Below are 24,330 nucleotides of genomic sequence, written 5' to 3'. Positions count from 1 at the left end.
GTGAAACAGACACTTGAGCAAACATGGCTTCTGGTTTTAGACTTGAATATTTGACAGATCTTGCTCTCTTTATGACGCAGTCCCCTCTGCAGCAACAGTACTTTGTGTCTTTCTTTTTATTGTACTTCTAATAGTTTCCTTCCAAGCAGTCAGATTCTTTTGTAATATTTAAAAGCTGATCTATGGACAGTTTTGTTGTTTAACTATTTGAATGTTGTAACAAACCTGCATCACATTTTCTCCCTTTTTTGTTTTTCATTCTTGGAAAGAGTACAAAAAAATTCAATTGATTTAAATCAGAATCAGCACCAGGAATGTGAACTTGAATTGGTCCTCGAAATCTGTGCAAGAGTGTTACTGTGAGTTATTGAATCTACAAAAATCTGTAAAATCTTCAAGTATCTGGATGCATAAAAATACATTTTTGTGAAATAAGAAAAGGATGAGAAAGTATTTCCACTCTCTGTTTTAAAATCACCTGCATCTGTGTTTGACTCACAGCCTTGAAGATCAGACTTTTTCTATGTTTCAGATTAAAACGGAGCTCTTTTTGTTGCATCGCCGTTGTCCAAGCAATTCGGTGTTTTGTCTACATGCATGTGAGCCGTGTTGTTGTATGAGTGAGCAAGCGATCGTTCGGATCCCTCCTCCCCGGAGCTTCGCCGGCCCCTCTGTCGCTTTAAGTCCTGCCCCTCGGAGCCAGCCAACAGCAGCTGTTCCATATTCATCAAGCCCTTGAGTCTTAAAGAGCCCTATCCCGAGCATGGAAAGAGTCATTCCTCTCGCTCGCACTCTCATGCTCTCTCCATCTTAACGTTCATCCTGCTGCTGCCTGCGCTCCTCTGTCTCTCACCTCCCCTTTTTACCTCTCCGTCTATCTGTCCCTCCTCCTCTACCCCCTCCTTTCAGCCTCTCCCTCTCCCTCTCTTTCTCTCTCTCGCTCTCAAATTCTCTTACATACACTCAGACACACACGCCTTCTCTCTCTTGCACACTTATATATATACATAAACACACACACGCCACACACATGCTCACACACACACACCCGGTTCATCAGAGCCCAACATACCTGTGCAGGCTGTTGGGGGGGAGCGCGGTGCCGGAGGGGCTCTTTGCGGCGTCGTTGTCTCTGAGGGTGCTGTGCTATCATTTGGGGAAGAAGCGGGTCTCAGTTGTTTTCTCTTTCCTCTTCCTCTCATTCCTGGAATGCTAAAACTGGACTGATGGACATTTCCGAACTTTGTCTTCCAGATCCTCTCAGCTATCATAACCAGTAGGTGCAGCTTGTTTCTCTTTTCCACCTTTCACTTTTCTGTTTAACCCAGCTGTTGCATTGAACTTTTATTTCCTTTTTCCATTTTTCTTACTTAAGTTCACTGTTCATCTTATATTTTTGACATCCCTTGAATCAAAAAAAAAAACTTTTTGTAATTAAAATTGCAGCTTTTTTTTCATACCAACTTCTGTAAATATTCACTTTTTTGTGTCTTGAGGGATTTTAATTCAGGTTAGACTTGACAGCAGCTTAAGCAGGTGCACGTGTCTAAAATATTTTGTAAGCATCTGTCTTTGTATGTAAAAGTCTCATTTGGAGCGTGCCTGATTGATTTACTTTGCACCACTGAATCGTACGGGTCCCCTGTCCAGTTGGGTTAAAAGCTTGTTCGCTGATGGCTTTGTTGCCCGAGCCGTCCGCCCAGGCGGAATGAAAGTGATATTGTGAGGAGATGAGATTAGTGTGAATGCTTGGAATTGGAAAGGATGAACTACACGGAAAAATGTACGTTTTGTGAGTTGGGAAAAGAGGAACGGAAAGCCTGAGTAACCTCAGCAAGCCGATAGGTCTGTCCCAGTCAGCGGCACGCTGTGCAGGCGAGCTGCACCTCCTCACAGCTCCTGGCTGCTGCTGGGCCACACTGGTTTTCTAACTTCATCAGCCCACCAGTAACTTACACTTAAGACTTAAGACTAAATATACTGCTTTTAGGTGTGAAAAATATGAATCTATTTTAAGAGAAAGTTACCAAAATTATTTAACTAAGCAAAAGAAAAAAAGGTTTTTGCAACCTTTTGGTTTTTATTACACTTAAAGCTAGACTACTTGTCTGTGCAACATATGAAATTCACCAGAAATGTTTAGAGATTTTACTTTTTTTAATGTATTAATTTTCTCCTTTTTGTTAATTATTAGGAGGCTTTTTATCATAACTTTTAATTACATAGTAATTTTTAAAACTGGTATTTAATGAAAATGTATAATTTTGTTGCATATCAGTGAAACAGTTTTTGTGTGTTTATTTTACCTTTTACGCCTGTGCAAATGCATCCAATTTCTCCCTTAATCTCCTTTATGTTTTCTTTAAATGTAACATAAACATAAATCACAAAATTTCTTTAACGTCTTATAAGTTTAAATGCTTTTTGCCTTCTAATGTTTGTTAGAGTACTTTTTACCTTTTAACATAAACTACTAAAATGACAACTAAATGAGCTATTTTTCCCAAGGCTTATTTGTTTTATTTAAATATTTTTCCCCACAAATGTAGTTTCCAACTAATATTTAATGAGTATTTATTGCTATTAAAGAAAAATAAAGCAGTAAAACTTATGTTGTTTGCAGTTGTGTTTAATTTTTTTTTCTCACAACCAGTATTTAATTCTGAATTAAAAAAAAAAAAAATTGTTAAACGTTGGCAAATTAACTTATGAAATTATGAATGACATTAAATTAATAAGAAAAAAAATCTGCGTAGAAAACTTATCAGATTTTATAAGACAGTTTTTACTTGTAAAATGGAGCAAATTTCTTTCAGGTTTATCAATGTGCCACAAATAAGGGGAAATTGTAGAAAATTATAAATATTAGAAATAGTTTTTATGATGATTCCTTTAGCATTGAAGAAGGCTTAATTTAATAAAGCATGCACATTTTAAATTTATAATTTGCAGTTAAAGTTTGATAATCCATAAGCCCCCTAAGAATGAATGTTTTTTGAAGCCACGTTGGAATATTAGACTTATTGTTCTCACCGCTTCATGAGAAAAGACGCCTCTCGTTTCATATGGAAATTATTACCCCTGACCTGACGACTTGTCCACTGTGGATCAGCTGATCTGGGGAAACCTCTCCAACTCTGGACGTAAATTTTGTTTCAGCAGTGTCTCATTTTCGCTGGTGTTTTCAAACTCTCGCTGAGGGCTGGATGTAGAAGTGATGCTTGGGGTAAATGATCTCTATTGGAGGTTTTCGCGCCTTGCAGTTTGCACATTACTGTGGTGGAATCTCTATAAAACACATTAGATTGTCTCGAGGGCATCGCCACTTTCTGGGCATCAGACTGAAGTAAAGTTTTTTTAACACACTAATATGCAATTGTACAACGCCTGTAGTAGAAATTCCATAAAACATTCATATATTACAGGTTTATAGTTACAATTGAGTGTATTTCCCACTGTAATTTAAGATTCTTTTTAGTGCTATTGTTTCTGTTAAGTTAAAAGTAAATATCTCATTTTTTTCTTTGAGCATGTGAGTGTAACTGGCTCATTGCAGCGGTTGTTCACACTGGTCAGAAATCCGTCATGGCTGCAAGTGTAAATTATTTGCTGCTTGCTCAAAAGAAAACAAAAAAAAAAAACAAGAATTGAGCAGCAGTGAATTGGGATTTTACTTCTTTCATTCCTAAACATCTTTCAACACCCACGCTTTCCTTTATCCCTGGCACAGCCACTGCAATAAACTAACAAGGCTATCCAATTTCCCGTCTTGAAATAAGAGCTTTTTAATGTATTTTTAGAGAGGCAGAAGGAAGTTAGCACGCAGTGATGAATTAGATTTCAATTTATTTGACTTCATTCCCAGCTTGCTGCATTAGAGCCTGCAAACAGCCATCTCTGGCGGTCCGTCCGCTTGATTCTTATTAGGTTTCAGAAAACAAGGCGAGGGAATTGCATTAGTGTATCTTAAGTTAAAAGCTCCTTGCTCTTTGACCAAGTGTTTCATTGTTATTGGGTTAATCAGATTTTTGCTGTCTTCATGGAGATGCTATCGCAGGTTAGAGGCAGTGGTGAGTAACCAAAGCAGCCGCGCTCAGACACTATCCAGATGGGATCAGCTTACGGTAATTTGGTTTCAGAATACATTACCAGAAAAGCCTCCTGGACGAGCATGGCCACCCCACTGCGAGCCAGGAGCTGCTGGTCCCTGTGGCCAGGCCGTGGACTTGCTCTGGTCCACCTGTCGCTTTAATCTCCCACAGCTTTTAGGACGATTTCAGATGTTTCTTTTGTGCTTAAATTTGAGATTGTTGTCCAATTCTAAATACTTCTTCCTTGTATCAACAGGGCTTTGTTGTCCAAATCATTAGAGAGATTCCTGAGTCCAATGGCCACGCTGGAGACCTCTCATTTCTGGTATCTAGTATCATTACTCTTACTGTAAAATAGGCATGGGCAGGGAAGAAATCCTCAACGTATGATAACATAGTGTCAAATTACCACAGATTCACAAAAACTGTAACCACAATTAAGGGGGTCTAATTGTTTTCATATAAAACAAAAAGGCAACAAACATTCCGGCTGCTTCTAAAAGATCTAACATATTGATCTATATAATTAAAATAATGGAATGTATAACTTTTAATTGTAAATTTGGTTTTCATACCTAGACTTTTGAAGAAAAGCATTGAACAATTTTTAAGTAAACATGCTCTTTGAAGAGCAACACAAGAATAACAAGTTCATGTTGGCTTAATTAGTCAGTCCATTGGTGGAAGAGCCAGCAGTCAGCTGCTTAAATGACATGCCACTCATAGCGAACATGCTATATTTTTTAATAACATTACCTTAATAAGCGAAGAGATGAGGCGTATTTAGTTTCCACATCAGCAATATAATTATTTTCAAACAGCTGAATTTATCTTTGCTGTTTGCAGCTGACTGGCAGTGTGCAGCAATAGGTGGGTTAGGAAGAGAGTGGCTTTTTCTGTGCTCCATACAGCTGAATTAGGTGGTTAATTAGTTAGGCTATCAGCATGCAATGAGCTGCTTAACTGATACGGCGCTCGTAGGTTGCTTAATGTTAAAAAGCATGAAAAGTACATTTTGACAACTTACAAAAAAACTAACTTTTTAAGTTGTGAATGACTGTTTCTTTCACAACTTAAAGAAACAGCCTGCACTGCTATTCATAAACTACACAGTTTTTGAGGTGTGTTCTTAACTGCAAGTCCATCTGCTTTTTAAGATACACTTACATTTTAGATTTTACAGGTATCTAAAAAATAGTTCACTTTGTTTTGGTTGCCAAATAACTATATAAAAGCATAAAACCAATCTTGACATAGACAGTTTTTGTCACTGATTAAAAAAGAAAACCCTTCCAGAACACCTAAATGTGATTTTAGCTATTGAGGCTGACATGAGGCATGAGGTTCACAGGAAAACCCTGAGTAGAATTACAACAGTGTTTACATATTGCAGTGTTTACACAGAAAATAAAAATGTATGCCATAAACAGTCATTAAACTTCTAAATTTAGTAGTACTTTCAAATGCAGAATATGATGCATTTGAACTTTTTGTAGTTCTGTTCCTCATAAAAAACAAGTAGCTAGTTACTTGCTAACTAGTTGGGCTATCTGCTGAAGTAGTATGCATCTTGATATGTATCTCACTTGTAGTTTTCAAAACAATGTTACCCTTGGTGATGTCACCAAAAATATTTCCAAGCTGCTGAAATTGTCCATCTTTTACTCAGTGAAAATATTAGTAGCCCTCTTTCAACCATCTGACCAACAGTGTGCAGCAACAAGTGGGGGAGGGACTGTACTGTGTTTCTCCATGCTCTGAACGGCACTGACCGGAAAGATACATAGATGTATGACCTATTCTTGCTGTAAAAATTACTCCAAACTCGGGATAAAACAAAAATAGTTAGTGTCTTGGCAGTTTGTTGTTGGCAACTTTTTTGTTTTCTCAGAAGCATCAAAGTTCATGCTAACATGATGGTTGTCCCCTTGTCATGTTGAGTGGTTGCTTTAACAAATGCAGCATAAATCCAGCCAGTTTTTTTTTTTTTTAACTGCCTTTTATTTTACAATTATCTTAGTGTTGTCATAACATGCCGCCTCCTCAGATCTTAAATTTGCCCTTTCCACCTCTTGGCGATTACCTGCCTTCCTTCTTTGATTATTTCACAACACCCACCTGCATGGAAACAAACAGCCTCTGCTGTACGCGCCCCCTCCGGATTTCTCGCCCATGGTAACCTTGGACACCTCCACCGCAGTGTGAGAATCTGTTTAAAAATAACCAGGTCCATTAGTCTAGAAAGGATAATGCTAGCCTATGTGGGCTCTCATGCCCTTGTGGCAGCAAAGTGCTATCACTGACACGTTGCGTCAGCACTTCTTCCTGTTGCTCTAACGCTCAAGGGCTCCTCTTTAGTCACTCACACATGCATATGTGCAGGTATTCAAACGCACAAACAGCAGAACCAAAGCTGAAAAGAAAAAAAAAAGTGACAAATGAAGTGTTTTGGTGTTGCATAAGTAAAGTTTGCATTACTTGTAAAGACTGAAATCTTTTATAGAGTGTTTGTCTCTGCAGTTCCTGTAGAAAATGTGATGTAATGTGGAGTAACTACATGGGTGTTTATCAGCGGAGGCCATTGGTATTGAGCAGTCAGTTGTTTGAAGGTTATGTTTCAAAGCAGTAATTGAAATGCAAAATAACATTAGGATCGATGGTTAGCTTTGTTTATTTATGAAATCAATATTGAAACCGTCCATCACAGTAGCAGCTCTGATTCTCACTGACAGCTTCACCAGGTCCTCTCTGCAATAAACTGCAGCTACTGCGGCGTTTGTTGCCATTATTTCAATGTCTGTGTTAGAAGGTTTTAAGGTAGTTACAACTCAAAGCGTGAAAATGGATTTTATCAAAATTAAAAACTAATTGAAAACTAGGCAGATTACCGACATGAACATACACTCATATATTTTCAAATTTCAAAAAATTTTTCCATCTAAGTTACTGTTTCAAAGCCATTTTTAAAACAATGAAAGAAAAAAGGCAAGAGTCAGGGTTCATATAGTGCTGTGTGGAACAACACTGCCCCTCCATCTGTTGCTGCACACTGTCGGTCAGCTTGCTGAAAGAAAGCTACTGCACTTTTTCTTGTAAACAACTATAGTCATGTTGTTAAAAGTTGAGGAGTGCCACTGATAATTTTCATTAAGTTAATGTAATTTTAAAACTAAGGTATGAACTGACCGTGTATGCATTGTGAAAGCGGCATTTTTAATCACTTTTATAGTGTGTGAATTGGCCTACATCTTCAATAAACTTTAGGTTTAAAATAAGAGGGATTAGTGGCGCTGTATAACAGATAACACCACACTTATACTTTTAGCCAGTTGACTTGCAGTGTGCAGCAGCAGTAAATTACTCAAAGCTGCATTCAGATGGCAAAAACTACATCAATTCAAAAAGAACTTGAAAGCTTCAAATGGTATAATAATGTTCTTGTAGCTAGTTCAAGAACCCTGTTTCGCAACAAGTGGGGGAGGGTCAGCAACTGCTACATTAAGAGAGAGAATTCCAGCATTGTATTGAAAGGACTTTAAACCATTGAACTGACCTGAGAAAATAACTTTGAAACTTACCTTGATACCAGTAACGAGCTAGTTGTTGTGGCTAATGTTTTCACATCCACTTTGCGGGTGTGCTGTTGCTAATAGAGGCTCATCATTATTTTAAAACACAGCTGCAATTCTGCCAGCTGCTGCTCTGCAATGCTGAAGTTTAAATTAGATTATTATGGCTGAATTATAATTTTTAATATCATTTCATTGATTTAATTTGAATATATAATAATTTGTAATAAAAAATCTTATGACTTTATTGTGACTTTCTTGACATTTTATGCACCTTTCTGAACATGTGTGTTGTTCCTTTTGTGTAATATCACCTGCCTTTATCAAATATCAAATATATCATGATCGTGTATATTATGATCGTACGAAGTGTGTGGGTGTGACGGGGTGTGTGTGTCCTCTCTTCACTAAAATGCAGCCTTATTAGTATGCAGCAATTAATCAGTCATATATCAAAATACTCAAATTCTGATAGGCGATACGCAGGTAAAATCCTGAAAAATCTGACTTTTTAAAAAAAATCTTGTTTATTAAGTGCACCAAATGTAAAACTCTATTTAGATTCACCTTTTTGAGGTTATTGAAAACAATGCCAAATTTCAGTTCATATGGTTTGAAGCATTACTTCCTATAATTTAAATTCCTTAATTTTGTGTTGCATTCAAAAATACGACATCTTTCCGACGTGTGCTGTAGATTTTCTTTTATTCGTTTTAGTCATTAAATAAATTGGAGCCTTTCAAAATTGTATTTTTCCCCTCAGACTTCAAAGACAGCAAGAAATGGGCAGCAGGCAGGTAAAGCGCGATAGGTTTTGATACCTCGCCTACAGCACTAAGTAGACTGAAATGATGACACTGAATGACTGACTGTTGAACCTACGACATGCGTTTGGACTTCACCTCCCCCTCCTAAAGGCAACGCATTAATTCAGGAAATCTCCCCAAAGTTTAATTATTCCTGAATGGTGTTGTGGTGGACACAAGCGTATAAATCAGTTAGGCCCACCCGCTTTTTTTTTTTTATTACCAGCACTATTTATAGAGAATGTGTGGCAGCTGGTAGAGATGAGCCTGTAAAAAAGCTGGAGGCTATTGCTGTGACTGTGTCGACCGCTGTAGCGTGTGACAGTCATAACAATGGAGTTTCTTTAGTAACAACAGTGCTCCACGGCGTTGTTTGAAATGTGCGCTACAGAATGCGTCCTTAATGGCAGCAATGAAGTTGCGTTTCCAACTGGATTAACATGTTATGTTATTATTTTAACGTTTCCCGTGAGCCGAGATTACGCAGTGTCTGTGAGCCTTTGCAAACATTGACACATCTGATTGTGTTTAAATCTTCACCTGATAAACCTGCAGCTTTTTGGCCCACTAATATTGGACAATTTATTTGGGGGTGTGTGTGTGTGTGTGCGCATGTGCGTGAACTAGTTTGTCTTTTTATGTTTATATCTTCTTCCACAGAGAGTAATTTATTTGGGGGTGTGGAGAGATTGGGTCTTTGTCTTAAGCAGGTAGAGTTTCCCCCCCCTAAACAAGGACGGCCTATCAGAGGAAGATTAATGAAGTAATTTCATGCATGGCTCTATGCCTTCGTCCTCCTATATGCACAGTGACTGTGTCTAAACCTGTGATTTACATTCGACTGTGCTAAATAGCCTTAACCCCCTGTAATAATATTTCTCTGTTTGTGACACACACACACACACACACACACACACGCACACACTGTTAAAACTATTCAGCACAAGCAAAGGTTTCCAAGAACTTTTTGATAGAATTAGCTTCTTTCTTAGATTTTTATTTGATGTTCATATTCATTTTAAGTTCAAGCTTCCATAATTCACATTTTGAAATGCTGCTGTTTTTTTAAAAAAAACAACACTACTATTTTATGAGTGTTTTATGTATATTAGAACCTTACAAATACTGTAAAACTTTCATTCCTGTAGTTTAAGATCTTTTAAATAGATGTCAGCGAACATGTTGGAATGATGGAGCATGCAGTACCACAGTGCTGCCTCTCCCACAGTTGTTGCTGTACTACATTCATGCCTTGCTAAAAGAAAGTTTGACTGTTTCTTTTTTAAAGTTTTTTTTTGTAGACATGGCTTGTAAAACAAAAGAGTGGCATTGCAGAAATGTGCAACCTTTGATTTTGTTGCACAATTAGCCTGCTACCAAATCCAAAATGGCTCCTGCCGGAATCCCAGAAGGAAGGAAGATTTATACAACTTTAGCAACATGAAAGTTGTTTCAATTGAAAAACACAACAAATTTAACTATGGTTTCTTGTGAATGCATAAACATACAATATGGAGATCAGCTAAAATGTGGTGTTTGTTCAAATAGCTAGGCTTTGAACGCTCAGAAAATTTGTACTGGGGCTATTATGATGACGATATCGACTGATTAACTCGCACTTTCCTTTTCCATCCCAACGTTTTCTCCCAGACTCTTGAGTTTTACCAACTTGGTTGCTAAGATCTAGATCAGGTGTGAATCTTAAAGACAGTCCTGTTCCATCCATCTGGCCTAAAGTAATTTTTGAGAAGAAGATTTTGAATGCTTGATTTCTGAAGTATAATCTTGCATCCAAGCTGTCCTTCAGGGTGGGGTTTTGCTCACACTGAAATCTTTGTTATTGTGATCTCATATTTTGTAGCTTTGTTTTCTAAAACAATCACTGCAATACGAAATTTTTCTACTGCAGGTACAGTAGATCATTCATGGTAATAATTTAACAGAATTTCACTTCAAAATATCTAAATAATCCCTTCAAAGTTTTAAAAGTACAGTAAGCAAGTTACAGGCAGTGGGTTTGTTAAGCAGCTGAATATATTGTGGATTAGAGTGATTGCCACGAGTATGAGCAGCTGTTACGTTATTATGAGCAGAAATGTAATACCACATTTAGTAGGTGTTCTATATTTTCTTTAATGTCATAAGACCGGGGTATTTTCATACTATGAGAACCTCATGTCTCGCTAGAAATCACCTACAAATGAAAGACGTATCGGCAGATTGATTATCTTCAAATTTTGTAATTTATCACACAATCTGTCTAATCTAAGAATTATTTTAATACTTTTATGTTGAAATGCATTCCAGCCAATCTGAAGGGAAGCGCATTTTGTCATTTCTTTGCCTTTCCTATAAATTATGAAGTGAGGGTTTGCCAAAAGAATGTATTGAATGCATTTGAAGAGTGTATTGGGATTTGATGACAGTGCATAACATCATAGCATAAGATTGTGCCTGGTGTTTTTATTATTTTCTTTATTTATTCAACAAAAGTAAACATATAGAAATGTAAATTTATCCATGTTTATTTCTATTGGTGTGGACACGTCTTTTTTTATGATTAATTCTTAATATAAAAGATTATTAATAGAATAAATAACTTCCATAAATTGTAATGTCTGCGACAGACTGGCGACCTGTCCAGGATGTACCCCGCCTCTCGCCCGGAACGTAGCTGGAGATAGACACCAGCAACCCTCCCGACCCCATTAGGGACAAAGGGTGAACAGAAAATGGATGGATGGATGGAATTGTAATGTTAGTTTTGGAGGAATGCTTTAAACTGAAATTACAACCAATAATATTATTTGACATCACTGGTGTTAATGAAATCTGTTTGGTTTGGCAAGCTTTGGCAGAAACAATCTTATTCCAGTTGGGAGTAATTACTTTTCATAGTTTTTAAAGACACCGCCCATTTATGTTGTCAAATTAAACCATGACTGTGCCTCATAATGGATGTGAAGAATGGTAATCTGTTTTAATGAAAAGGCAGCATTAGAAACTTGATCCCAAATGTACTCCGTGGGAGGCTAGATCTTTCCTTTAACATAGAGTTTGATGAACAGTTCAATCCTGCAGAGAATTTTTTTCCACCGGGGTTGCATGGGCAGCGCGTTAATTCCTTTCTTAGACAATTGCTCCCACATTTCCCGCACTGACAGTAGGTCTATCATTAGCCGACTACTTCCTTCAACATCCTGAAATCAGCCCCCTTAGACGAACAGGATCTGCCCGGTGCGACCCAGACAGTTTACGTCAGACAAACAGCAGCGCCTGTATCACAAGAGGACCTTTCTTTCCTTTCCAGTAGCTCCTCTGATGGAAGGAGGCGGGAGGGATGGATCAATAGATGTGATCTGCTTCTGGGCCGGCTGTGTCTCGTGGTCCTGCTGGAGTGTGGGGCTCATGTTGTCGCGGTGGACTGAGCTCATGGCTTTTTAAAGACTATAATGACATAACTATGAAGCAGCTAAATATAATCCTTTGCTGCAGTCCTTAAAAAAAAAACATAATTATCCAGTCTGCGGTCCCCTCAAGTGGTAACCCTGTACATGTCCCTAGCTTGCCCACTATTGATCTGGGACCCTCCTTTCCAGTTGTAACAATAAACACTTCTTTCTCTGACTCTTTTTTTCTCTTTGCTTTAGAGATGTACCAATCAGATTTTTCGTGGCTGACACCAATTTTTGGTTTTTACTTCTCTCATTTATCTTTTGCTGATTTCAATTTTGGTACAGATTTTTTAATATTGGGAATGTGGTGAAAATGCGTTGCAGATTCTTTGATAGAGGTAATAGTTTTAGTTTCCCATATCAAGTCAAGTTTATTTCTACAGCACATTTCAGCAACAAGGTATTTAAAAATGGTTTGCGTGATAATATAATACAGCAACCAATTATAAAACAAGCAATAAACATTACATGTTAGTAGCATGTATTGATAGCTTTGGTAATTTTTCTTATTTTTATTTTTTTATTGATTTTAAAATCAGGTACAAACACAAGGAACAAAAAAACCCAGTTAAGGCTTCCACACACAATAATGAAAACACACAAACCAGGAAAAAAAAAAAAAACTAACAAAAAAAACATTAAGAGTTAAGGTGCAATTAGTTTCCTCCTTCAGTCCGTGTCACCTCACATCCACTCCATGCTCAAAAATGTGCAAAAAAATAAATAAAATAAGAAAAGACTAAAGTCTTAGGAATTAAGTAGGAAAGACTTCAATTACATCTGATTTGTAGTTCAGATCGTGAATCAGTTATTTCTAAGAAAGGTTGGCAGATATCTAAGTAATCCACATATCCATTGTGGGAAATGTGCATTCAAGTGTCTTTTAGCTTTAAATCCTAGGTGTTTTAAGTTTTGATGCATTTAATGAAAAAGAGAAATTTAAATTTAATCAGGGGTAATCATATGTTTCAATCTCCGTCCGACTGATCGGTGCATCTGAACTTTTCATCATGTTTTCTCCTTTCTTACTTTGTCTTCCCGCTCTTCCTGATTCCAATTTTTTTTTTATCTTTCCTTTTGTTTGCCTCTATGGATCTGCACATCATAAATCTCTGTCAGCTTCTCCTGAGTGTCTGGCATATCTGTTAATAAAGAGGGCCCTCCTCTCTTTCAGGTCCACCTCTCCTTCCTCCTCCTCCCCTCAGTCATCTCTCTCTGCCAGAGCAGGACTAATGAATGAGAAACTCCAAAATTAGAGGCCTCTCCGTCATAGATTGGATTGGTCCCTCTGGAGTGCCGGGTTTGCCTCCAACCTAACCACAGCCATCAAACCAACTCTCCTCCCCCAATATTTCCATTTTTTATATTCTGTATTTAGCAGAAACATGCATTTGAACACACGTTCATGCTCACTGTCCCAGGAGTAATTCAGCCTCGTATTCCCCTGATGGTCTGCAACTTGAAATCAGAGAAGCAAAATCCAGACAGCATATTTTTGGAGAATTGCACGTTTTTAAACATCAAACGGGTCCATAACAAAACTGCTGGCTCTTGTGTTAGAACACAACTCAAGCACCCAAAGATGGTATACACCATCTCTAAATGTATATATTTATTCCAAGCTCAAAATCTGACAAATTTTCTTTGATTGGTGTTTACCAGGTCAAATGCTGAAAAAAATAGTTTTTTCCTTTTCGTTTGATAAATTAAAACCAACAACTCACACAATTTTCAGTTAATAAATATACAGTATCACCCAATAGCATTTTTGAGTCTATTAAAAATAATAATTAAAAAAAAGGGTTGAATTCGGAATCACTTCTGATTGGTGACAGGTGGATTAAATACTTTAAATCTGCAGCTTTGACCTCAAATAAAGATTATTTTTATTCTAGCCACCAAAGTAAGAGCCCCCATCATTTTCTGCAAATGTATCAGCCAACTTCTGCTTCAATTTAATAAAAATCAGTCTATAAAAAATAATTTTGTAATTACTCCTGCATATTTTCTCTCTATAGTCCTTAGATTAGAAAATAAAATCACAGTCCACAGTTCACATCTCGAAGAAATTTGGAAGTTTATATCGGCCACGGAAAGCTTGATCAGTGCATTTTCTTTTCCTTTTCTGAGGTTGTGAAGATTTTGGGTCTCGTCCGTCCCAGAATTGACTCCCCTCCTGTGCGTGTTGGAGCGCTAAAAGGTACCGCTGGCCCCTGGAGGAGAGGTCAGCCTGGCAGCTGCTTGTGTGTCTGTCTGTGGTGGGGAGCTCTGTCAGGAGCTAATTGAGTTCGTCCTACCAGCGCTGACTCTGGGGCCAATGGCTTATCAGGCCACATCGCTTGAGGCCCTCAAGACAGATTTGCCCCCAGTTGGGGCATCTGATATCACCATCGCCCTGCTTGCTGATGTCAACCCCCACCATATAATTCCCCCCGCACTTACACAGTCTGGTCAGGTAGCAGGGATGTGACACACACAAGTGTGAAAAGATGTTTTTGGGACATGTAACAAGAATTTCTTCACTCTTCCAGCTGGATCTCAGACACAGTTTTGGTTGGTCAAACATAAAACAAGGTGAAAGAACTATTTCAGTGTCCTCCTCTCTGCGGGAATACTTTCAAATTGACTGTAACAAATCGTGTTCATGCCGATGTTCTGAATTTCATTCTCAGGTGAGAAAGAAGGAGAGAGCTCCACAGTTCTCCTCCTGAAAGCTGAGGAGCTGCAAGTGTAGTACGAGCTGCCAGATCGTTAGTCCGGCTAATCCCGGCCACAGTCGCACCGGCGGAATGATATTAGGGATCTGAAATGCTGTTAGGAGGGCCAGGTGGAATCAGATTAAAACCAAACTGCGCACTGTGCGTTTACAGGGCCCATAACCTTCTACTCAGCATGAATTTTGATCGGTACAAAGGGAACAAAAGAAGGAGGAACAGAGAAAGGAAAAGACAGAGGGGAGATACTGTGTCTTAGAAGAGAGCCGTTCCTTTGGGCAGCCAGGCAGCAAAATCTGAAAAGGCTCTTAGCTCGAGGAAGGAAGAAAGAACTATAGATTTTACAGCATCAAGTCTCAGATAGTTCAGCAAACCCTTTCCTGTCTGTTCTGTCTGTGCACCACATGAGCTAATTACTACCTGCCCCCACATAATGAATTATTTATCAGGACTATTGCTGCTGTCAAATAATTTAATGCTCATAATTCATTTTCCGCTTACAATTGTATTTATAGATTTAAATTGGTCCTGTCCTGCTGGAGATTAGAAATATTTATAGAAATATTTTAGACTATTTGATTAATACAGCAGGTTTAAGTGGTTAGTATTCGCTCAGCATCATTAATCAATATAAGCGGGCTTGTTAAAAACATAAGCATATAGCGGTGGTGGTAATGTGTCATACCAGAATGAGTTAAGGGGTTTCCAGTCTGCACATTTATTATAAATGACCACGTTGAGCTGGAGGGGAAACAGTTAAGACACTTATGCAATTATGCTAAGTGTCACCCTGAGGATGGCCTTTGAACCGAGGTTAAGCTCACTCTGAATTTGTGAAATAAAAGCTAGATGGAGCCATCTTGTGCTTCTGCGTTTTAATATATTGCCTTTAATAAGCCGAGTGCAGGTGGCCTGTCGTTCAGGTGCACATATCCATCTGAGACATAGAGCATAAAGCAGATGAACACATAGGTGCATGTTAATTTATAGGGATGTAATCTGCATTCATTATCAAGAGCAGCAAGGCCCATTTTAGAATGAGATCTAAGGGATTAAGAATATTTGTGACTGCAGTAACGCTAGAGAGTAAATTATGAATTAGAGCAACCAAAAACTACAGTAGAGAGGCAGCGATGCATCAGTTTGAAAAGATTTGACCTGCTGATTTTGAATTTAGACAATTTCTGATAGGGATTATTATTAACAAAACATTTTAGTCATCTTTTTGGTTAAAAGCATAAAAACATCAACTACACAACTTTATAATTCTTTATTATTTAGCACACCTGAAAATGTATAAAATGCATCCTAAGATTAGTTTTAGTGGAAGGACCAGTAAAAATAAGTAACAGTTGTACCTATTTGAAAGAAAAAGAATTCATCTGCTAGTATTTGTTAGAATGCCAAACCATTAAATCATTTTATGTAACTATTACAGGAGCCTGAAGTCACTCTTCTGTTGTGCCACATCCATAAGCATTGTCGTCACACAATGTGTCAGAGAGAGCAGTTTCATTACAATGCTCTGCTGTAAAAGCAGGTTTTACTAATGTATTCAAATCTAAGGCAAAACATTTGGAAATTACATTTCAAAGTGTCCTCCGTGTCAAAAATGAGCAATTAGATCACTTAGCATGATTAGCAGTGGAAACTTTTCATCACGTCTAGAATTAGTAAAGCCATTTCTAAATTGTGAGAGTTTACAAATTTTGACAAAATGTTAGAAATAATTCCGAAAGATGAAAACTGAGAAACTGTGTTGTGATAAGTTAAGCTTCCTGCTGAAGCTTAAGTCATAAACTGAACAGCTGACATGCCTCTGTGGAAAATTCAATTCCTTTCTTCTGTCTTCATTGTAGATAACTCATCATACTGAAAATATATTCTTCCTTCTGTAGTAACTTTTGAAACAAACAATAATGCTGTCAGTCAGAACGATCTCTTAGTGCTTGGTATGACCACGTGAGTTCACAGATTGGAAAAAAGGTCAGATTTTTAGCTTCAATCACTGGTCAGGCGTAAAATCGTCTGATTTTAGTTGCCCACAGATTTCTTGGTGCATCTCCACTAAATTGAATTTAATTTCTCTAATACGAAAAAGCATGTCTGTTCATTTTTATACAGTGAAGGCATTTTAATGGAAGAAGAATTTCAAGACTGCTCAGACAGAAGGGCTTATAACCACAAGGTCAACAGATTTAACAGGGGACATTTTTTATTATTTATTTTAGCAGTTAACCTTTTTGTGAATTTCCAGAAGTGGTGGGCACCCAGAGCTCCGATGAATATACATGACAGCAGGGGAGGGGAAACCCAGGAAAGAGATTTAATTTGACACGCTGACCCCCATCTCCACGGGCCCGGGAAGCCGGGGTGAGAAAATAAGGTTGACCCAGTGACCCCCTTGGGCCTGAACTCCTCTGTCACCCATCTTACAATTAAATCAGCCTGAGAGAGCAAGAAGATGTTCGGCCAACCAATACCGCAATTTTGGTGTCTCATCTCCTGTTTGTTCTGTGGAGCTTTCAAACATGTCTCTGTCGTCCAATCAGACACTCGGAGCCCAGTTGAAAACACCAACCCCTCCTAGTTCAAATGATAAACTGACTTGTTAAACATTTAAATATTACCATTAGTTGGCAATATGCTAATGGAAGTAAAGCACAACTTGGGCTGCCACTCTTTCTGAACCCCTCAATCTGCATTTGCATAAGCTGTGCAAGGCTCAATTTTGCTAATGCAGGCAAGTGTAAGCAACCTTTTACCCTTCCCATGGTGCCTAATGCAAAGAGTGTGCATACATGTTAGAGGGTGACCTCACCATAACCCTAAGAGGTTACTGTGTCTACACAGCATCCCCGATACATTGAGTAATTCATTTCCCCTCCTTGTTCACCCCTTCAGCTCACTCTAAAGAAAATATGTGCGGACACCCCGCACCGACGCTCCTTCTCCCACTGCCACCATTCACTCAGTGCAATTTCAAGTTAAAGGTTATAGAGCAGGACTGAAATACATTTATATAGGCATGGAAAGCCTCAGAGTGCATTTTGTGGCCACCGCCAAAAGGCTGCACTTTAGTCTGCACACGTTACAGCATTAGATTACATGTACTCCAAAATACAGTTATAAGGCAGACAGTGAAAAAGTCAATATCTTGCCATCATGTTTCCTTTTGGTTGACTGCTGACTCAAGGAGACAAGCGAAGGTCCGCTGTGCTCTCTAAACTATAGAGATGCCCCCATCTTGATATGTCCAGTTTGTGTATGTGCGTGCACGGGTGTGTGTTCGGTTATTTGAGCACTCTTGATTTCTTTCCCTCTGCCTCTTGTTCGTTTTCCCTTTCCTCCCCGTCAGTCTGTGTGTTTGCATTGTGCAGAGAACGTGTGTCGACGTTTGTGTTGCAGTTGTGTGTGTTTGTTCTCTGAAGGACTTTAACAGCTGCCATAGCGTGTGGCTAATGAAGCACTTAGGATCCTGGTTTGCTGGTTTAAATGAATATGAGGACACAGTGACTAAGAGAACAAAAGATTACAAAAACTAAAGTCATATTTATTAAAGATGAAGCAATTGGTGGATTTTGTAAAGCTTTAACCTACTGAAGCTGGCTTTGACTGATTTCCCCATGAAAATCTCCCAAAATGCTTAGCCTTCCTGCTGTGAATAAATATTAATTATTTATATTAGGAACAAAGGCAATGTCACACAGTCTGTGTTAGAGAGCAGTCACTGTTAAATGGTCAGAGAGTTGACATATAAAACTCTCTTTTTTTGTGTTATATTGGTGATTAGCACAGTTAGCGTTACTAACAGTAAACGTATGTCCAAAAAACATAACTTATGTCTACTCAGATTTCCAAAACACTGCAAACGTTTTTAAATCCAGCATACTCTGCAAAAGAGAGAAGTTCAAAGCTAGGCAAGGATAACAGATGAACTTTACACAATTTGTTCAGCCTTCCTCTTATCTGCTGAATACTTTCTCTATCTTGCTTTCTAGCAGTCTACATGAATGGCAAGCTTGTCTCAACATATAGAAAGTACAGTTTCATTTTTATAGTTTTTTACATTTACATTTCCTTTGATCTCAACTTCCCACAGTAATAGTTTCCACACCAAAGAGTGTTGTAAGTGTGATCTGTTAGTGATTAAGTATGGTGTAGCGTGTTCACTGGCTTGACAGACTTTTTAAGCTAAAAAGAATAAAACAAGGCAGCTTTGTTGTACTCCATACAGGCTTCCTGTTATTTCTTAAAAGCTTTGCTACCTTCCAGCCTAAGAATAAGAAGCACAGTTTTTAAAATTATTATATCTTTATTATATCTTTGTGCTTCCTCGTTACATTTCTACACACTTCTCTGAAACTGAAAGTTGAGTTTCAGTCCCGTGTGAGCAGTAACACCAAAAAGTATTGATGCTACTGTGGCCTGTTAGAGCTTAGATATGGTGTTTTTATAGACTGGAAAATTATTCATCTTTGTGTATGGAACTCATGCAGAATAACCTTATTTTCAGTTTGGTCACTGAAAATGAGCTTATTCTGGTCACTAGATCATTGTTATATTGTGCAATAATCCTTAAACAAATGTTAGTTATTGTAAGAATTTTTGTAAGTTGTATTTCAGATCGATTAACTAGAAAAGTTACTTGTTTAATTGTTGATAAGCTCTTACTGTACTCCTAATTTAAATGTATTTCTGCTAATCATCTGTCTCCCTCTTTTTCTTTATTTTCCCCACATCAATCCTCCTACTGCCTCCCCTCACCTCTTATAAAGGCTGCTGAATAGAATGGCCGCTGATGAACGGCATCTACCGTCCAGCTGTGGGTCCTACATCAAGACAGAGCCATCCAGCCCCTCCTCGGTCATCGACACGGTCAGCCACCACAGTCCCAGCGGAAATTCGGACGCCAGCGGCGGCTATGTCAGTACCATGAACAGCCACTCTAACGGCCTGGACTCTCCACCCATGTTCACCCCCGGTGGACTCGGCGCCGGCTCCTGCCGCAAGCGCTACGACGATTGCTCCAGCACCATCATGGAGGACTCGTCCATAAAGTGCGAATACATGTTAAACTCCCTCCCCAAGAGGCTCTGCCTGGTCTGTGGAGATATAGCCTCGGGGTATCACTATGGGGTAGCTTCTTGTGAGGCCTGCAAAGCCTTTTTTAAAAGGACAATACAAGGTATTTCCCCTACTCTCCCCTATCGCTATTTCATTTCATGTTGCCACGTCAACAGACACAAAAACATACAAGAAACCTCTGGTTGCAGAGCAACACTGAAACATACTCAAGGAAAGAGATTCATTTAATACCACTACTGGAGAATATATATTTTTACATATTACCAGCCTAAAATATTTTAACTACTACTATTTTAATTATGATGCAATGTAAACTTGTCTTTCTGTTAGGTTTTAAGTCAATTTGCCCTTAACTTATGTTCTCAGTTCATTTTCAGTTTGTATCCATGCACTTAACATTTCAAACCAGTTGATTTCTTTAGGGATTTTGATGAATTAGTTGAGATATGTGGTTCTGATCAGCATATAAGGACTTGAAATATGAATAGTTATGGAACAAGTTTTCATTCGCTTTTGTAGTTTTGGTCATTTCATATTCAGATTTTTAGGGCATAAATTGGAGAAATGTGGCCAGGGAATTTTTGTGTGTGCAAAGGAAACATTTTTTAATTCACACTGACAACTGATTAAAATTTTTTTCTATAGTATGCCAAAGTCTACTGTGAGGAAATGTAGCGATGCATCTCCAGTAAGCAATATATTGCGACATGATGTTGCTTGGACTTGTCATGGTTTGACTACGGGTCACAATCTGTCATGTGCCATGAGAATCTAGGGGTAAAAAAGAGGATTAGATCAATAAAATCAATCAATAAAAAGTGGAATGACAGTAATTTCAATTATATGAAATTTGAACATTTTATGACTATGTAAGTACCAAACTTAAAAGTTGTGACACCTGATCAAACTAAAATCCAGGATCTCAGTGGTTGCTAATATTTATCGGAGTCACATAATGACATTATTATTCACGAGACTACCAGTAGTTCATAGAAAATTACTTTAAATCATCACCTATCAAAGCAGGAATGACAAGCGATGACCCACAAAGTTAGGTACAAAATGACAGAAACAGCAAAAGAACAAAATGACGTGGAACAAAACGATCAGTAACCGTAGTTGTTATAAAACAGAAACTGGGGTATCTTTGACATAGAGAGATTATGCTGGCATCGTCTGTCATGATCAGTGGACTTGTCCCACAGAGGTCAGATTTATATTTACCCAAACGCAAAAGAGATGAGACTCAAAAACATCTTTTATTTGTCCTGTCCTGCTTGTGTATGTATTTCTGCATAGGGACTGATTTGGTTATCTGCAAGACACAATGTATTGCTGCTTCTCATTAGAGAGGCAATGAAAGACCCCCAACTGTGAAACTGTGTGCTCTGCTCCAGATTAATCAGGAGGAGAAAGATATTGTTGAGCCTGGAAAAAAAATCTGCACAACAGGCACAGCTGCTCAGGTCAGGAATAAGCTCTGTTGGCTTAGTAGTGAAATACATGCAATGGCAAAATCAAATAGAAAAGGTAGATGAGCCAAATCGAGATTCCTGTTATGCCTTCCATCCATTTTCCTCTGTAAATTTTTATCAGCAAATGATTGCAGGAATTACACAGAGAGCAGGTCTGTCTGTCTTGATGCTAGGTGTTGATTTTGGACCTTGCAGCCCTATCAGCTTTAGACAGTCTATGTACCTTTTGCAGGCAAACAAAAGCATTAGGCCAAATCCTCCTGTTTACTCATGCTGCCATCAGCAATCCTGTCTGTTGACAAAAGATGAACATTTTCTCTCAAGTAGCATAACTGAGCTTTTGTCCCCTCAGTAAAAGTATACTGACAGCAACACAATTGAACAGAAACGATGCATTGGGGAAAGAAAGAGACGTCTTAAGTGGAGCAATGGTCCAAACAATTAAGAGCAAGGTACAAGGAGGAGAAAAAAAATGGAACGCTCATCTTTTTTTTTCTCCCTCACTTTGCATTGTCGATTTGAAATCCCTCTTTCTCTTCTTGGAGGGCTGCCTGTAATGGAGCTAATCTGCCGTCGTTTGTCCGAGCCACAGGAGTTTTGTCAATAACAATCAGCGTTTGGAAAGTGTAATTAAGGCCGAGGCTTTTCATTAGGAGGAAGGGAGGGGGCTGTCTCCAGGGATGGGCATGCCAATTAGAAACTCAGGCACGCGTCGCCGGGTAATTTCAGCGAAAGGAGGGGGAAAAAAACCCAAGACTTCTTTAGATTGGAGAGGGACCCTGCTGCTCCTTCAGAGGAGAGGAGGGGAGGCTTAATGGCATAATAATCAGACAGGGGTCCCGAGCAGAGGAGGCAGGAGGATGGAGAGACTTTTTTTGGGGGGGAGGGGGGTGAAAGCCTTCTGAAATGATAAAAGAAACACACACAGGATTGCTGGAGGAAAAACAGAGGGAGTAAAACGCACTTTGTAGAGCCCTTGAAAGAAAGAGAGGGTGCTGTTGATGAGAACTGATTAATTAAAGGAATAACGAGGCAGTCAAGGGTGGAGTGTGAGACGGCCCACTCCTAATGAGAGGAAAACAAAGGAGCTGCCTTTCGCGGGCCTTTATCACATTTCTTCGATAAGACTCGGGGCAAACATGATAAGTTAATGTTAAGCATGTACATGACAGCTTCTCCATCACCTTGTGATATACCTCTTAGCAAATTAAAATTTTTTAGTGGCTATCGCAGTTATATTTTGAATTATTTGCCAGACTTATGCTCTTATTCTCTCCCATCCCTCTCTTCCTGGCTACATCTTCAGCTGTTGCCCCTTTCTTTCAACAACAGCCGGTGGCAAATCCATCTTCTGTCACCTATTCATATAGTGAAAGGCCCCTTGAACTTATACGTAGGGATAGTTGCATTACTCAAGGCCAGGCCCAAATTAATGTCAACCTTTATCTCCATCCATCCCAGAAATATCTCTGTTCTCATTGCTCCACTTATTGCCCCCCATCTCCCCGTCTCACGTGCTCCACCAATCAAAAACATAAATGCCTTATTGAAACGTGTTTTCTTCCCATTTTGAACCCAAGTGTAAAATTGCTTGAAAACCAACTGAACTCGGTGGCCTTTTTTTATGTGAAGTAATAGACCTTGACAGTAAGCCTGTAAAAGTCAGTTTAGATTTTGATGAGAAATACCTGCCATTTTACTGTAATTTACTTACAAGACCTGACTTTCCCCCTCTGTGCCCTGGCATGGGTCCTGAAAAGCCATAAAATAGATTGAGACAGATACTTATCAAGAGAGAAAAAAGGAGGGAAATCTTTTTGTTCTCCCGCCTTCACCCTGTAATGTTATTGGTAACTAAACTATAACCTCTGTGAAAACAGATAAACCTGGGCATGACCTTTTGGGTTAATGCTTCATCTCAGCGAGCTTCATTTGTGGAGGGGAAACTTTCCTTCCTGTTATCTTCACCCTTTTCCTGGAAATATCTGAATATCTTTCATTTAAAATAAAAGAAAAGTTGTGCGGTTGCCTACAGACAAACACCACACACCTGTGCTTCTTTCAACAACCGTGTTGTTTTTAAGTGTCCACCTGATACTCCACGAAGTCCTCAGAAGCGAAAACACTTGAAAAAATATAGAAGTGATTGGGAAGATAGTCATCCCTGGTTGAACAGGATGGAGGATTAATAAAATGCTTTTTTAATTTCTCTGTTATTCACTTTTTTACTTTTACTTAATTAAAGCTTAATAGAAGTTACTTTTTACTTCTACTTAAGTAGACCACCACTGCCCAAGCACTGGGCAGTGGTGGTCATGGCCCTGGGAAGCTGTGATGGGTGTCCCTTGTTTTCACTTCTTAAATGTGGCAACCTTAATTCAAAAGTAAGGACTTGCAAGAAGATGCCAAACATATTTAATCTATTTTAAAATAGTGAAAAACTGTCAATTCATTAACATGTTCTGTTTGTTACCTAGAGATGGACTTAGACGAGTCAAATTGTTTACTTGAAATATTTATTAAATTTAACAGAGAAAGGGTTAAAACAAGTAAAAATAATTAATGTGCTGCAGAAAGCTATGCTTTGTTTGGCTTTATCATGTCAAGTTAAAAATATAAACACAATTAATTGTTTTTTCCCCACTACAAACCCATAAATTTAACATTGGATTTATTGAATCAGTTCAGTTCCTTACACTCATGTTATGTGTATATGCACAACTAATTTAGGGTTAGGTAAGTTGAAGGTTATTTTAGGTTATGTTATGACTTCACTGAGACAGTTTGTGTAGTGATACCCAAACACTCCGTGCTCTAAAAATAAATCAAACACAGACGCAAAGAATTAGTTAATCCACTCTTCACTCTGCAGTGAGAGATCTGAATCCCCCTCTGAGCAGAACATCAGATGAGAAAGAAGCTCAACAGGACAGGTGGACACAGCAGCGTGTTTGTTTTTGTTTCTGTGGCATTAAAAAGGCCTTGCTTGGCCACTAGGTGTGAAAATAAACACCCTTACATTGTGTTTGGCCAATAAAACTGACCTAAGACACACGGATGTGTTTGTTTTAATATAAATTAAAACAAATTATTGTATTAACTTGAAATGTACTGATTGGATAGTGTATAAGG

At 38.5% G+C, this 24,330-nt stretch overlaps 1 protein-coding gene across 3 annotated transcripts in view; it reads left to right on the top strand.

The window, feature by feature from the left end:
- Positions 1-731: 731 nt before the first annotated feature.
- Positions 732-24,330, top strand: part of esrrb (estrogen-related receptor beta) — a 56,362-nt gene continuing 32,763 nt past the window's right edge. The window contains exons 1-3 of one of the 3 annotated variants that reach the window (XM_032548007.1): positions 732-1,276; positions 4,348-4,416; positions 19,414-19,823. In XM_032548007.1, coding sequence (XP_032403898.1) covers positions 1,227-1,276; positions 4,348-4,416; positions 19,414-19,823 — 529 coding nt within the window. In that variant the 5' untranslated portion in view covers positions 732-1,226. The remainder of the gene's footprint in view (positions 1,277-4,347; positions 4,417-19,413; positions 19,824-24,330) is intronic. The other 2 variants (XM_032548008.1, XM_032548009.1) reach the window with 2 other exon arrangements.

Source organism: Xiphophorus hellerii, chromosome 19 (genome assembly GCF_003331165.1).
Source record: "Xiphophorus hellerii strain 12219 chromosome 19, Xiphophorus_hellerii-4.1, whole genome shotgun sequence".
NCBI lineage: Eukaryota > Metazoa > Chordata > Actinopteri > Cyprinodontiformes > Poeciliidae > Xiphophorus > Xiphophorus hellerii.
The sequence above is the reverse complement of the archived record's forward strand: the minus strand, read 5'-3'. Positions and strand labels throughout refer to the sequence as shown.